Source organism: Odocoileus virginianus, chromosome 6 (assembly GCF_023699985.2).
Source record: "Odocoileus virginianus isolate 20LAN1187 ecotype Illinois chromosome 6, Ovbor_1.2, whole genome shotgun sequence".
Lineage (NCBI taxonomy): Eukaryota > Metazoa > Chordata > Mammalia > Artiodactyla > Cervidae > Odocoileus > Odocoileus virginianus.
Window position 1 is genome coordinate 25,515,471 of NC_069679.1, and position 12,998 is coordinate 25,528,468.

Consider the following 12,998-nt stretch of genomic DNA (forward strand, 5'->3'; position numbering starts at 1 on the left):
CAGGAAGGAAAAGAAAAAAGAAAAACCTAATCTAATATGTTTCTAGAGTAATAAGCATCTAGTTTCTGAGTTTCAGTTATTAGTTGAAAGATATGCAGTAATATAGCAAGTATTATCAAAGTAAAACTTACATGTACCAAATTCACAAAGAATGTATTAATTTGGTCTTCAGTTTTGGAGGGTCAGAAATTGGGCTCTCTTTAAATCTACTATTTTTTAAGGTAAATTTTAGGCTCCCAGCAAAATTGAGCAGGAGGTACAGAGAGCAGTAAGCTTTTATTAACCACATTTATAGCGATTAGACATGTAGACCAGATATTTAGATCTCTTATCCCTGTCCTGATATCAACTTTGTAAGACTCAGAATGTTCCTTGGAGATCTGAGAATTAGAGTACAGAGAATATAGTCCTGAAAAATATCTTATCCAGATCATGATGAAGCTTGACTCTAATAAGCAGCACCACTAAAGAGAATACTAATAATAAATGGGCTAATTTGGTTTTTTTTTTAGATTCAATACATTTCAGCTGAGAGAAAAATTTTAACTGAAAAATGAACATTAAGATTTAAGTTAATCCTGATAAAATTAGACAATGTTAGAATGATGACTGAAGGAAGATACAGAATTTGTTTTTTGGATATCTATATGTAAAAGATTACAGGTGAGGGAAAAGAGGGAGGGTATAAGTAACAAATGTAGAATAGATTTAAAATTAATAATTTGATGCATTAAGGTTTTTTTAAATTATTATTTTAAAAAATCTCTGATTCTATGGTAGTAGAAGTAATCTTAATTTGGGAAATGATCAGATATACCTTATTGGGCATCTAAATTGGTAAAGATTTTTAAATTTAGATTTTGAAAGTTTAATATTTTTCTCTTAGCTCCAAGCCAGAACAGAGGTCTCCAAAATCCAGTTCCTCAACAGATGCAAAGTAATTCTAGAATTATTGTTTTTGATGAAAATTCTGGTGAGGCTTCTAGAGCAGAGTCATCTAAGCCTACAGTCCAGCCATGGATAGCACCTCCTGTGTCCAGGGGCAAAGAGAATGAGCTGCAAGCCGGCCCTTGGAACACAGGCAGGCCTTTGGAACACAGGGTAAGGACTCTTAAGATCCAGTTTATTTGCTGACATAACAAAGGCTTCAGAGTTCAAACAGAGGAGTATTTTTAGCATCTCTTTTAATTCCTCTTGAATAATTAGGCATGGTCTGCATATGGTGTGTCAGAATGTAAAACCGTGGTAATTTTAGTTTTCTTCTTCATCGCCAGCCTCGTGGCAATACAGCGTCTATGACAGCTGTACCCTCTATGCTTCCAAGTTTTACTCCATATGTGGAAGAGACTGCACAACAGCCAGTTATGTGAGTTTGATTTACAGATATTTTGAGGTAGAAATTATTAAGGATGGGCAGGTGCACCTATCTAATTCCTAAAGCATTTTCTCTGTGGAAATGAAAGTAAACGAAAGTTTTATTTCCTTTATGTCTTTTTTTTTTTTTTTTTAGTGTGTTAGGGCTAAAAGACCACTTATTTTTCTTATTAAGGAATAAACTCAATAGGTTTATATTTAAATTGGTGTAGTTAAAGATAGTCACTGTTATTTAAGGGAGATGTTCTACCTTTATTAATGACAGTAGTGAGGAATTATGGCAGTTTTTGTTCATAACCTGCTTTTTCTTTCTGGATGTCTTTTTCTTGGCATTTCTATGAAATATGACTAATTAAATAATCAGGCAGTCTGATTCAGTCTAATATATAACATTGTGGAGTGATAATATTAGGTCATATTTTGTGTCCTATTGCAAAAGTTTCTTCATATATAATTTGTAACCCCTCATTATATGCTAGGTATGATGTTTGTGTAGGTTTTTTCATAAAGTCTTTTATCAGTTGAGCAAATTGAGAAAGCCTTTTAAGCATGTAGATGTTTGGACCATTATTAAAATTTCTGATCCAGTGTATCTGAGGTGAGGACCAGATATCTTTAGTTGTAAAAAGATATAAAAAGATGTAAAAAAATAAAAGATATGTAAGTGATTCTGATCTATAGTCCAGATCCTGATTGAGGTATGCTCCATTTTCAAACCTGTATTACCACTCTCGACTCTTCCCCTGCAGCTGATAATGTTGAATTTTACATCATCAGTTCTCTAAATGCTGTATTTCTAATTCTTCTGGGTGCAGAACAATAAGAAATGGGCTGTATTGCATCAGTTAGCTTCATTTTGTACCCTGGGTTCTATTTAGATTTGGTTATTCACCACAGTCACAGAAAACAAACTTATGGTCCCCCAAGGGCACAGTGTTAGTGTCAGTCGCTCAGTCGTGTCTGACTCTTTGCGACCCATGGACTGTAGCCCACCAGGCTCCTCTGTCCATGGGATTCTCCAGGCAGGAATACTGGACTGGGTAGTCATTCCCTTCTCCAGGGGATCTTCCCAACCCAGGGATCAAACCCAGGTCTCCTGCATTGCAGGCGGATTCTTTACCGTCTGAGCCACCAGGGAAGCCCACCAAAGGGGAAAAGTATGGGATAAATTAGGCGATTGGGATTAACACATACACATAACTATACATAAAATGGATAACCAACAAGGACCTGCTGTATAGCACAGAGAATTATATTCAGTATTTTGTAATAACCTATAAGGGAAAAAATCTGAAAAGGAATATGTATATATATATTATATATAACTGAATCACTGCTGTACATGTGAAACTAGCACATTATAAATCAACTACACTTCAATAAAAATATTACCTCCTTTGAAAAAAAGATATGTTATTCAGATATATTTTTACCTATAAGTAATATAAGCTATTTGATGACTTTTAACTTATAGCTAATTCCTTCCTCATCATAGTAGTACTCAGAACATAATTGTTGATGGACCATGTAAATTATTTTTAGCCTCTTAATTGTTTTTGTTTTTTGGAATCCATCATATATAGCCTCACAACTGACATCATCCCTGTGTTTTGTCAAAACGTAAGAAACAGCTCATTTGATCTGTATGATAAATAATAATTATCTTCCTTCTTTTAGGACACCATGTAAAATTGAACCCAGTATAAACCACATTCTAAGCACAAGAAAGCCTGGGAAGGAAGAAGGAGATCTCCTGAAGAGAGTTCAAAGTCTTCAGCAAGAAGAGTCTGAGAAGAAGGAGAAGATGATGTATTGTAAGGAGAAGATTTATGCAGGAGTGGGGGAGTTCTCCTTTGAAGAGATCCGGGCTGAGGTTTTCCGGAAGAAATTAAAAGAGCGAAGAGAAGGTATGTGTATTTATCTAGCTCAAGTTTGTAAAAATAACTTAGTTGTAGGAAGACTGAGTTGCTATTTTAAGCCTGAGGAAAGTAACTGCTGTTGTGTGTACTTTTGTGTGACGCTTCTCTGACTTCTGTGTTTCTCTATTTAAGTTGAACTTCCATTGCTGCTTTCTATGAAACCCATGAGGAAAAATTTTAAACAACTAAGTTTGTGTTCAGAAGTAAAGAAACTGCTGGACCAATTCATATTTCCCTGCAATAGGCAGACAGAAAAGTGCTTTTTCTAATATTTCCTAAATATTTCACTTTACTTTTGATACTGTGCCTCAAATTTCTCCCAGGGCTAATTTAGGTTAACAAACTGTCATTTAGATGATAGTTGTATGTCCTGTTTATTAAAGACACTGTGTTCTTTGTGATTTAAGGGAGGCTTATAAACAATGAAAAACTGGAAATTTGGGAAAAGTAGGAAGTGGTTCTGATTCTGAAGCCTAGAAGTACTTGAGGGCAAAAGGTGCCCAAAATAGGCTGAAAGTAGGGAAGTTTAGCATTTGGAATTTAAGGCATTAGAAGATGAGTGAGAGTATAGAAAAGGAGGTTGGGGGTGGGGGGGAATCCAAAAATAAATTTTATCCATTTAAGCATTTTGACTAGGATCTATACCAAGAATGAAGAAATTTTTTTTTTTTTAAACGCAATCATCCAGAGTAACCTGCAGCTCAGCTCACCTAAAGAGATGTGACATTCATAGGGCTACTGGGAAACTTAACCATCACTTATAATTTGTTTGAGAAAAAAAATCATTTCAGAGTTTCAAGTGACAAGTTAGAAGCAAAGGTCTGTAAAGTAGCCTGTTAGTAAGCTTGGAATTGCCTTATTTGTTACATCAACTAGTGCCTTCCAAGATTGACAGAAGTGCTCTGGCCTCAATAATATATGGAAAAATGGAATCATGTGTCTAGGTAGGAGAGAGGGAATGCTTAAAAGATAAGGAACTAGTTGTGTGAAACTTTTTAAAAGTGGAAATCACCACAACAAAGAGTAGGCTAGCAGAATAGCCAAATATGAGCTGGGAAAGGAACAAGGCACTTAGGTTGAAACTTCTGCTTCCTAAAGGGAAAGCTCTAGCTACACCAAATGTATAAAAGTAAAATAGTACAATTTATTCTCAACTAGCTAAAGAAGAACCTGAGCTAGGGTTAGTTGAGATTTGAGTGCTGAAAGAAGTATTGAACTCTGAGGATACTGTAATACTCTTCCTAATCTTGTCTCTGAATCTAGTTTGTACTCTTAAGAAATCCTCATGCCTATAAGAAAGTGGTTTCTTGTTATATTCAAAACTAGCGTCAAAGATTATTGCTGACATTCAACTCAAAGAGATATGAGAAATGAGGAAGCCACAGGTTATCCTTTCTTCCCATTGCTACTTCTAAAGCATTTTCCCCCTTCTCCTTCAAAAAGTTTGTTTCCAATTCAGGTCTTCCAGTTTTTTCCCTACCCATTGAACCTCCTTAGTATTCTACATACCTGGCTTATTTCTTATTTCTCCCCCTACACCATCCACTCTATTTTGTATTCACCTGGCAAAACCTCAACCTTAGTTAAATCCAGCTATCTCCTCACACCCGGTACCTGCATCCAAGTATAATTGTTTAAATGTGGCTGGAGAAAAATGCAACTATGAATTGGTCTCATTTTAAATCCTTTTTATTTTTTATTTTGGCTCTGCTGGATCTTCGCTGCTGTGCGTGGGCTTTCTCTAGTTGTGTTGCACCAGCTTCTCATTGTGGTGGCTTCTCTTGTTGCAGAGTGTGGGCTCTAGGGCACATGAGCTTTCCTGGACCAGGGATCGAACTTGTGTCCCCTGCATTGGCAGGTGGATTCTTAACCACTGAACTACCTAGGAAGTCCTCATTTTAAATTCTTGACCACAACATTTACCAGTGCCTAACAGTCTTACTTGGAGAAGGAAATGTCAACCCACTCCAGTGTTCTTGCCTGGAGAATCCCAGAGACGGGGAAGCCTGGTGGGCTGCCGTCTATGGGGTCGCACAGAGTCAGACACGACTGAAGCGACTTAGTAGCAGTGGCAACAGTCTTACTAGTTACCTGATGGGTGAATTTCTTCTTTCTGCTAAACAACTAATTTAATTTTCTTTCATTTTCAAATATACATCCCTGTCCCTCCTGACCTAGAATCTTCTTTGTAACCTAATTGAGAAAATAGAAGGAATGTAACGATAACTCCATTTTCTTCCATCAAATCTGCCAAGCTATCTGGACACTCATTCTTTTTGTTAAAATTAGCATTTCTCTGTTCCTATCAAAGAAATGGTCCTTATTTCTTCCCCCTCTAGCATTTTCCCTTTTTACTAAGCCATTCTCACTAATTTAGGCAAATATAATGTCTCCATTTTTTAAAAAGAAAGAAATAAAATCTCCATTATCCTTATTCGTCTCCAACTACAACCCCATTTTTATACTCCCTTTCACAGCAAGATTTGGGGGGAATTGTAATCTTGATGCCTATTATTTCCTCAACTGAAAAAGCTGGCTTAAAACTCAACATTAAAAAACAAAGATATGTCATCTGGTCCCATCACTTCTTGTTAAATAGATGCGGGAAAAGTGAAGAAAGTGGCAGATTTATTTTCTTGGGCTCCAAAATCACTGCAAATTGCTGCCACAAAATTAAAAGATGTTTGCTCCTTGGAAGAAAAGCTATAACAAACTTAGATAACATATTAAAAAGCAGAGACGTTATTTTGCCACTAATGGTCCATATAGTCAAAATTGTGGTTTTTCCAATAGTCATCTACAGAAGTGAGTTGAACCATACAGAAACCTGAGTGTCAAAGAATTGATCCTTTTGAGTTGTGGTATTGAAGAAGACTCTTTAGAGTCCCTTGGACAGCAGGAAGATCAAACCAGTCCATCCTAAAGGAAATCAACTGTGAATATTCATTGGAAGGACTGATGCTGAATCTCCAATACTTTGGCCACCTGATGCGAGGAGTCAACTCATTGGAAAGACCCTGATGCTTGTAAAGATTGAGGGCAGGAGGAGAAGGGGGCAACAGAGGATGAAGTAATTGGATAACATCATCAACTCAGTGGACACGAGTTTGAGCAAACTTTGGAAGATAGTGAAGGACAGGGAAGCATGGCATGCTGCAGCCCATGAGGTCGCCAAGAGTCAGACATGACTTACCGACTGAACATTTCCTCAAGCGTCTTTTCTATTCCAATGATCACAGTGACCTGAAACCTCCTTTTTGCCGAATCCAATGGCTGTTTCTGAGTCCTGATCTTTATTGACCTCTTGGCTTCATTGAGTACAGTTGAAATGCTTTATGAAATGCTTCTCTTTGGCTTCTTCCTTGATGGTGTATTCTTGCTCCATTTCCCTTACTGTTCTTCTCATCCAGGGCCTCTTCCTGAGGCCCGGGAGAGTTCTGAAATATCCCAATTATCTCTTCTTTCAACAGCCATCTTTAAGTAATGTATTAAATACTGTTTACAAGCTATTGAATCTCAAATTCATATCCACATCCCTGACATTTCACCTTATCCCCAGACTGATATTTAGTTGCCTGCATTTATTGGCTGTCCTAATAGGCATCTTTTAAAATTTATATGTATTTATTTGGCTGTGCAGGGTCTTAGTTGCGACACACAGCATCTTCAATCTTCATTGAGCATTTTGGGGATCTTTAGTTGAGGCATATGGAATCTAGTTCCCTGACCTGGGGTTGAACTCATGCCCCTTGCATTGGGAGCTCAGAGTCTTAGCCACTGGACCACCAGTGAAATCCCTCCAATAGACATTTTAAGCTCTACATAACCAAAACCAGTTACTGATTTCTATCACAAACCACACCCCAATATGCAAATGTACCACAGGCTTCCCTATTTCAACAAAAGGCATCACCATGCACCAAGTTGGTTCAAAGTCCCCCAAAAAAACTCTGAAAGGCATGTTTTATCCCTCTTTCCTTACCATTCCCCCACATCAAATGAATAAACCAACTTTGCCACCAAAAAGTTTCATACATCTTCATTTGTCACCATTCCTATTATTACCTCAGTCCAAACCACAGTCTTTTAGTTGGACTGCTGCAGTTAGACTTTCTGCCCTCTTTCTGGCCTTCCCACAATTCATTGTGTTCACAGCACATTATCATTTTTAGAAAGTCAGGTCATGTCCCTCCTTTATTTAAAATTCTCCCGTGTTTTTTCATTGTCTTAGAATGCAGTACAAACTCTTACAAACCCTACATGATTTGGCCCTTGCTTACCTTTCCAACCTCATCTTTTACTTTGCTCCCTATTTCTTTTTTTTTTTCATTTATTTTTATTAGTTGGAGGCTAATTACTTTACAATATTGTAGTGGGTTTTGTCATACATTGACATGAATTAGCCATGGAGTTACATGTATTCCCCATCCCGATCCCCCCTCCCACCTCCCTCTCTACCTGATCCCTCTGGGTCTTCCCAGTGCACCAGGCCCGAGCACTTGTCTCATGCATCCAGCCTGGGCTGGTGATCTGTTTCACCCTAGATAATATACATGTTTTGATGCTGTTCTCTTGAAACATCCCACCCTCGCCTTCTCCCACAGAGTCCAAAAGTCTGTTCTGTACATCTGTGTCTCTCTTTCTGTTTTGCATATAGGGTTATCATTACCATCTTTCTAAATTCCATATATATGTGTTAGTATACTGTAATGGTCTTTATCTTTCTGGCTTACTTCACTCAGTATAATGGGCTCCAGTTTCATCCATTTCCTTAGAACTGATTGAAATGAATTCTTTTTAATGGCTGAGTAATATTCCATGGTGTATATGTACCACAGCTTCCTTATCCATTCATCTGCTGATGGGCATCTAGGTTGCTTCCATGTCCTGGATATTATAAACAGTGCTGCAATGAACATTGGTGTGCACGTGTCTCTTTCAGATCTGGTTTCCTCGGTGTGTATGCCTAGAAGTGGTATTGCTGGGTCATATGGCAGTTCTATTTCCAGTTTTTTAAGGAATCTCCACACTGTTCTCCATAGTGGCTGTACTAATTTGCATTCCCACCACCAGTGTAAGAGGGCTCCCTTTTCTCCACACCCTCTCCAGCATTTATTGCTTGTAGACTTTTGGATAGCAGCCATCCTGACTGGCGTGTAATGGTACCTCATTGTGGTTTTGATTTGCATTTCTCTGATAATGAGTGATGATGTTTGCTCCCTATTTCTATGCTACAACCATGTTGGCCTTCTTTTGAATCCTTGTACCTATGATCTTGTTCCCCCATTAGGGCCTTTATGCCATCTAATCCCTTGCTCTAGAAACGTTCCTCAGATCTTTATATGACTGGCCTCTTGTTATCCAGGTTACAGCTTTATAATGTAACTGCCTTAGATGATCTCCCCTGATCACTGGTTTAGTAGCTCCTGACCTCCATTCCCCTACCCAATGACACATTTTCACATCACCTAATTTTTATTTTTAGTACTGATTATCTTTTAATTTCTGTGTGTTTGTCTCTGCCAAATTGAACATTAGCATCACATGACCAAGGACGTTGTATTATGTGCCACTAAAACCTAAATACCTTGTTGTGCTTCGCACATAATAGATTTCTATTTTTTATTGACTGAATAAATAATAGAGACTGAGACCTCAAGTTGAGGGCTTTGCTCCATTTGTATCATTCTTATCTGTAATATTGACTGTCCCAAAGACGGTCTTTGACAGAATAAATTGCTATAAGGAGTAATGCCTCAGCCAACTTTACTATTTCTAGCTGAACTACTGACCAGTGCAGAGAAGAGAGCAGAAATGCAGAAACAGATTGAAGAGATGGAGAAGAAGCTAAAAGAAATCCAAACCACTCGGCAGGAAAGAGCGAGTGAGCAGGTCATTTTCTGTTTTCAATACATAACAACTAATGCTTATTGAAACAAATTTAAACAGCATGAAAATATAGAAGGTAAAAGTCCTGCCAGTGCCCACTCAGTTTTTGGCAGTTTCTTAGCTATTAGTATCAGCAAAGTTGAGCAGATAATTTTATATTAAAGTAATTTTATTAAAGTAATTTTAACAGGTGACTTCAAATGGAATTTGTGGCATATAAGTGATACAATTTATTGACATCTTAGTTATCCTCTAAATTACTATTCTGTTACTTCTGACTTTAGTTTTTTATTCTAGTCATGTTCCATTAAAATGAGATTAGCTAAAGAAATTGAGTGTGTATTTGCTTGCCACTACTTAGTTAAGTACAGCAGTATCAGTTTATACTGGGAACATAAATTACTGGAAATAACTTCTGTGGGATAGACATTCTATATGGTTAGTAAATATCTTGGGAGTGTATAGTAAGGCTAATTTTGGCACTAAAACTTGAAAATAGGTAGCATTTTCTAGATAGGGACATACTAATTTTGTTTATTTAATGCAAATAGCAAGAAGAGAGGATGTCTACAAAGGAGACAGCTGAACTGCGAATTGCTTCAGAGTCTCAGGAAATATCAGGAATAGCTGTGTCCAATTTTGTTTGCCCAGTAAACTCTTGTGCCAGGTAGGACCACATTGGTGGAAGGAATGATGCTTATAGAAAGGAGGGCGTTTAGAACCAGCCTTTGACTCTCTAGACTTGTCTCTTTAACTTTTATAGTATTGAGACAAGATTTTTGCAACTCTTTGTCACAACGTCAGCTTTGATGCTAATGAAGGAGGGTTTTTTTCCATTTAAAAAAAATAACATATTTCTTATGATAACAACCAAATAATTTTTTAAATGATAAAACCACTCATTTCTACCACCAAAAAATGAGTAGTATTAACATTGCTTTATTACTTCTCTATGTGTTGTTTTGGATTTGTTTATAAAAATGAAGGTTTATCATTTTGTAATCTGCTTATATTGTTAATGTAACTTGATGTCTGCTATCAAATATATTTCTATAACAATTCTAATGACTGAAGGTTTTATCTTAAAGAATTTGGTTTAATGGTACTAGAATATTTTCTTTATCTTAGAATGAGGATTATATTTAATTTTTAAAAAAGCCTCTTGGACTTCTGAGAATTAAATGATTTGTTCTGTGGGTAGTAAGCCACATGTTTAAAAACAAGTTTCTTCACAGGGAAACATCACTTGCAGAAAACGTTTGGCAAGAACAACCTCATTCTAAAAGTGAGTTGTATTTGACAATCTCATGAAGACCTTACTGATAACAAATGCCTTATGTAACAAGTATAAATAATTTTATTGATTGTAGTAAAAGGAGGTGAAAGAAAGCAAAGAGGGGGATTCAGGTATTATAATCTTTGAATCATGGAATTCAATTTATTAGCATATAATTCAAGATAGGATAGACATTTGAAAGAATATTTTTGTAAAATAACTCATTGCTTAAAAGTATTTGATTTTAAATGTAATTTCAATTTATACTAACTGTAAAATAATATTTCACTTTAGTTAGTGCACTCTAGCTAAGCATATCAGTAGCACCCAGGAGCCAAGACTAGAAAGAGGTTTCTTGATAGAAAGAGTGGGGAGAAGCTTAAAATTAAAGCTATTTTATATTCAAATTTGTTCTTTTCAGAAACATGTTAAAAGTGGTAGAAACATGAGTATCCAGCTAGTAGTTTAAAAAATTCAGTAGAATCTGATTAAACCTTTAAGTCTAAAATAAATAAATAAATAAATAAACCTTTAAGTCTAACCATCAATTTATAGGAAATGCAAGGCATAGAAGAACATATGAAACAAGAATGTAATTGGCCAAAAATGCAGCATTATGGGGTAAACAACCCAGTTTCTAAAACAAAAAATTAATAGCAAAAACAAAAACCCTATAAAATAAAAGAAATTTAAGAGGCAATTTCAACTGGTCACAGTGTTTGAATCTACTTTGCATTCCTGATTCAAACTTTCTAAAAAGTTTTGGTAAAATGTGATACTTCTGACTGGATGTGTGAATTCAGAAATGGTTAATTCTGTAGATATGATCATGGTTTGAGATTATGCTTTTTAAAAAGATGCTATCTCTAAGAAATGTGTACTGAAATATTTACATATGCAATGATATGGTGTTTTGTATTTGCTTCAAAAATAATTCAGAGTTGAGTTAGATTTGGGGAGTAGTGATGGGAAATAAAGAGGAAATAAGATCATCCATGTTTAGATCATTGTTATTAAATGATCTTTTGTACTTTTGAAATTATTTATTATAAAAGATAAAATTGTTTTTCTGCTTTCAAACAGCAAAAATGTTAATTGACCTACTTGTCTTGAAGAGTAGGGCATTTACTCTAAAGAGTGTAAATTTAGTCTCTCTTTCTATAGGTTCCAGTGTACCTTTCTCCATTTTTGATGAGTCTCTTCTTTCAGAAAAAAAGCCTGTCAGGTTTGAGGGTTTTTTTTATTTATTTTGTTTCAAAAATTAAAAGTTTTCTATTATTGTAAATAAGGGTGAAATAGGAGGTTACTGTTATCTATGCTAAGAGAAAAATTGCTAAATGGGATATGTCTTTTTCTAGTCCTTCTGCAGCTCCCTCACGGGTTTTAGCCCAACGAAGACCTCTTGCAATTCTCAAAACTTCAGAAAGCATCACCTCAAATGAGGATGTATCTCCAGATGTTTGTGTAAGAAACAGTATTCCTAAGTTTATATAAATGGGCTAGTGGATAGTTTCATTCATTTCTCACAGAAGTTTAGAGTTAAAATGAAAATCATTGGCTTGGAATAAGCACATGAAAAGATGCTCAGCACTGCTGTCAGAAAATGCAAATCAAAATCATGGTGAAATACTATACACATGCACTTGGATGGCTATAATCAAAAAGACAACAACTGTTGGTAAGGATGTGAAGTAACTAGAACCCTCATACGTTGCTGATGAGGGTGTACAGTGGTACAACCTGCTTGGAAAACAATTTGGCAATTCCTCAAAATGTTGACAATAGGGTTACCATATGATCCAGCAGTTCCCTCCTAGGTAAATATATCCAAAAGAATTTTTAATTTAATTAATTTATTTTTAATTGAAGGATTACCAAAAGAATTTAAAACATATCATCACACAAAAATGACATAAATGTTCATAGCAGCATTGTTCATTATAGCCAATAACAGGAAACAACCAAACATTCATCACCTGAGTTTGAATAAACAAAATGTGTATCTGTAAAGTGAAATAGTGTCCAGCCATAAGAAGGAGTGGAATATTGACATATCCTACAACACGGGTGAATCTTTAATACTTTGCTAAAATGAAAGCACACCTAAAAGAACACATATTGTATTCTGTTTATGTGAAATAAACAGAAGTCTTTTCATAAAGGCAGAAAATAGATTAGGATTTCCAGGGGATTAGGGAGAGTGGATTGTAAAGTGACCACAAATTGATACAGTGATTCTTTTTAAGGTGATGAAAATGTTCTGGAGTTAGGTAGTGGTGATGGTTGCAAGTGAGATAGTGGTGATGGTTGCAAAGCATTATGAAGGCATGATACTAAAAACTACTGAAATGCACATTATAAAAGAGTGGATTTTCTTGTATGTTAATTATATCTCGATTTTTTTAAGTAGGGAAAAATCACTGACTTCAAAGCCCAGGATCTTTTTCTTTCATAAAAAAATTTTTGTAGCAATGAAAGTTATGTGAACCAACCTTTTTTTTTTTAAGTAATGTTCTGTTTTAACCACTATGTACTAGTGA

The 12,998-nt window shown here is 35.8% G+C and overlaps 1 protein-coding gene across 1 annotated transcript in view; it reads left to right on the plus strand.

The window, feature by feature from the left end:
• BUB1B (BUB1 mitotic checkpoint serine/threonine kinase B) overlaps window positions 1–12,998 on the plus strand; it is a 53,275-nt gene that overhangs the window by 21,948 nt on the left and 18,329 nt on the right. Inside the window, exons 7-14 of the mRNA XM_020872348.2 lie at window positions 887–1,101; window positions 1,275–1,366; window positions 3,052–3,281; window positions 9,073–9,185; window positions 9,734–9,849; window positions 10,418–10,467; window positions 11,623–11,683; window positions 11,817–11,922. Coding sequence (XP_020728007.2) covers window positions 887–1,101; window positions 1,275–1,366; window positions 3,052–3,281; window positions 9,073–9,185; window positions 9,734–9,849; window positions 10,418–10,467; window positions 11,623–11,683; window positions 11,817–11,922 — 983 coding nt within the window. The remainder of the gene's footprint in view (window positions 1–886; window positions 1,102–1,274; window positions 1,367–3,051; window positions 3,282–9,072; window positions 9,186–9,733; window positions 9,850–10,417; window positions 10,468–11,622; window positions 11,684–11,816; window positions 11,923–12,998) is intronic.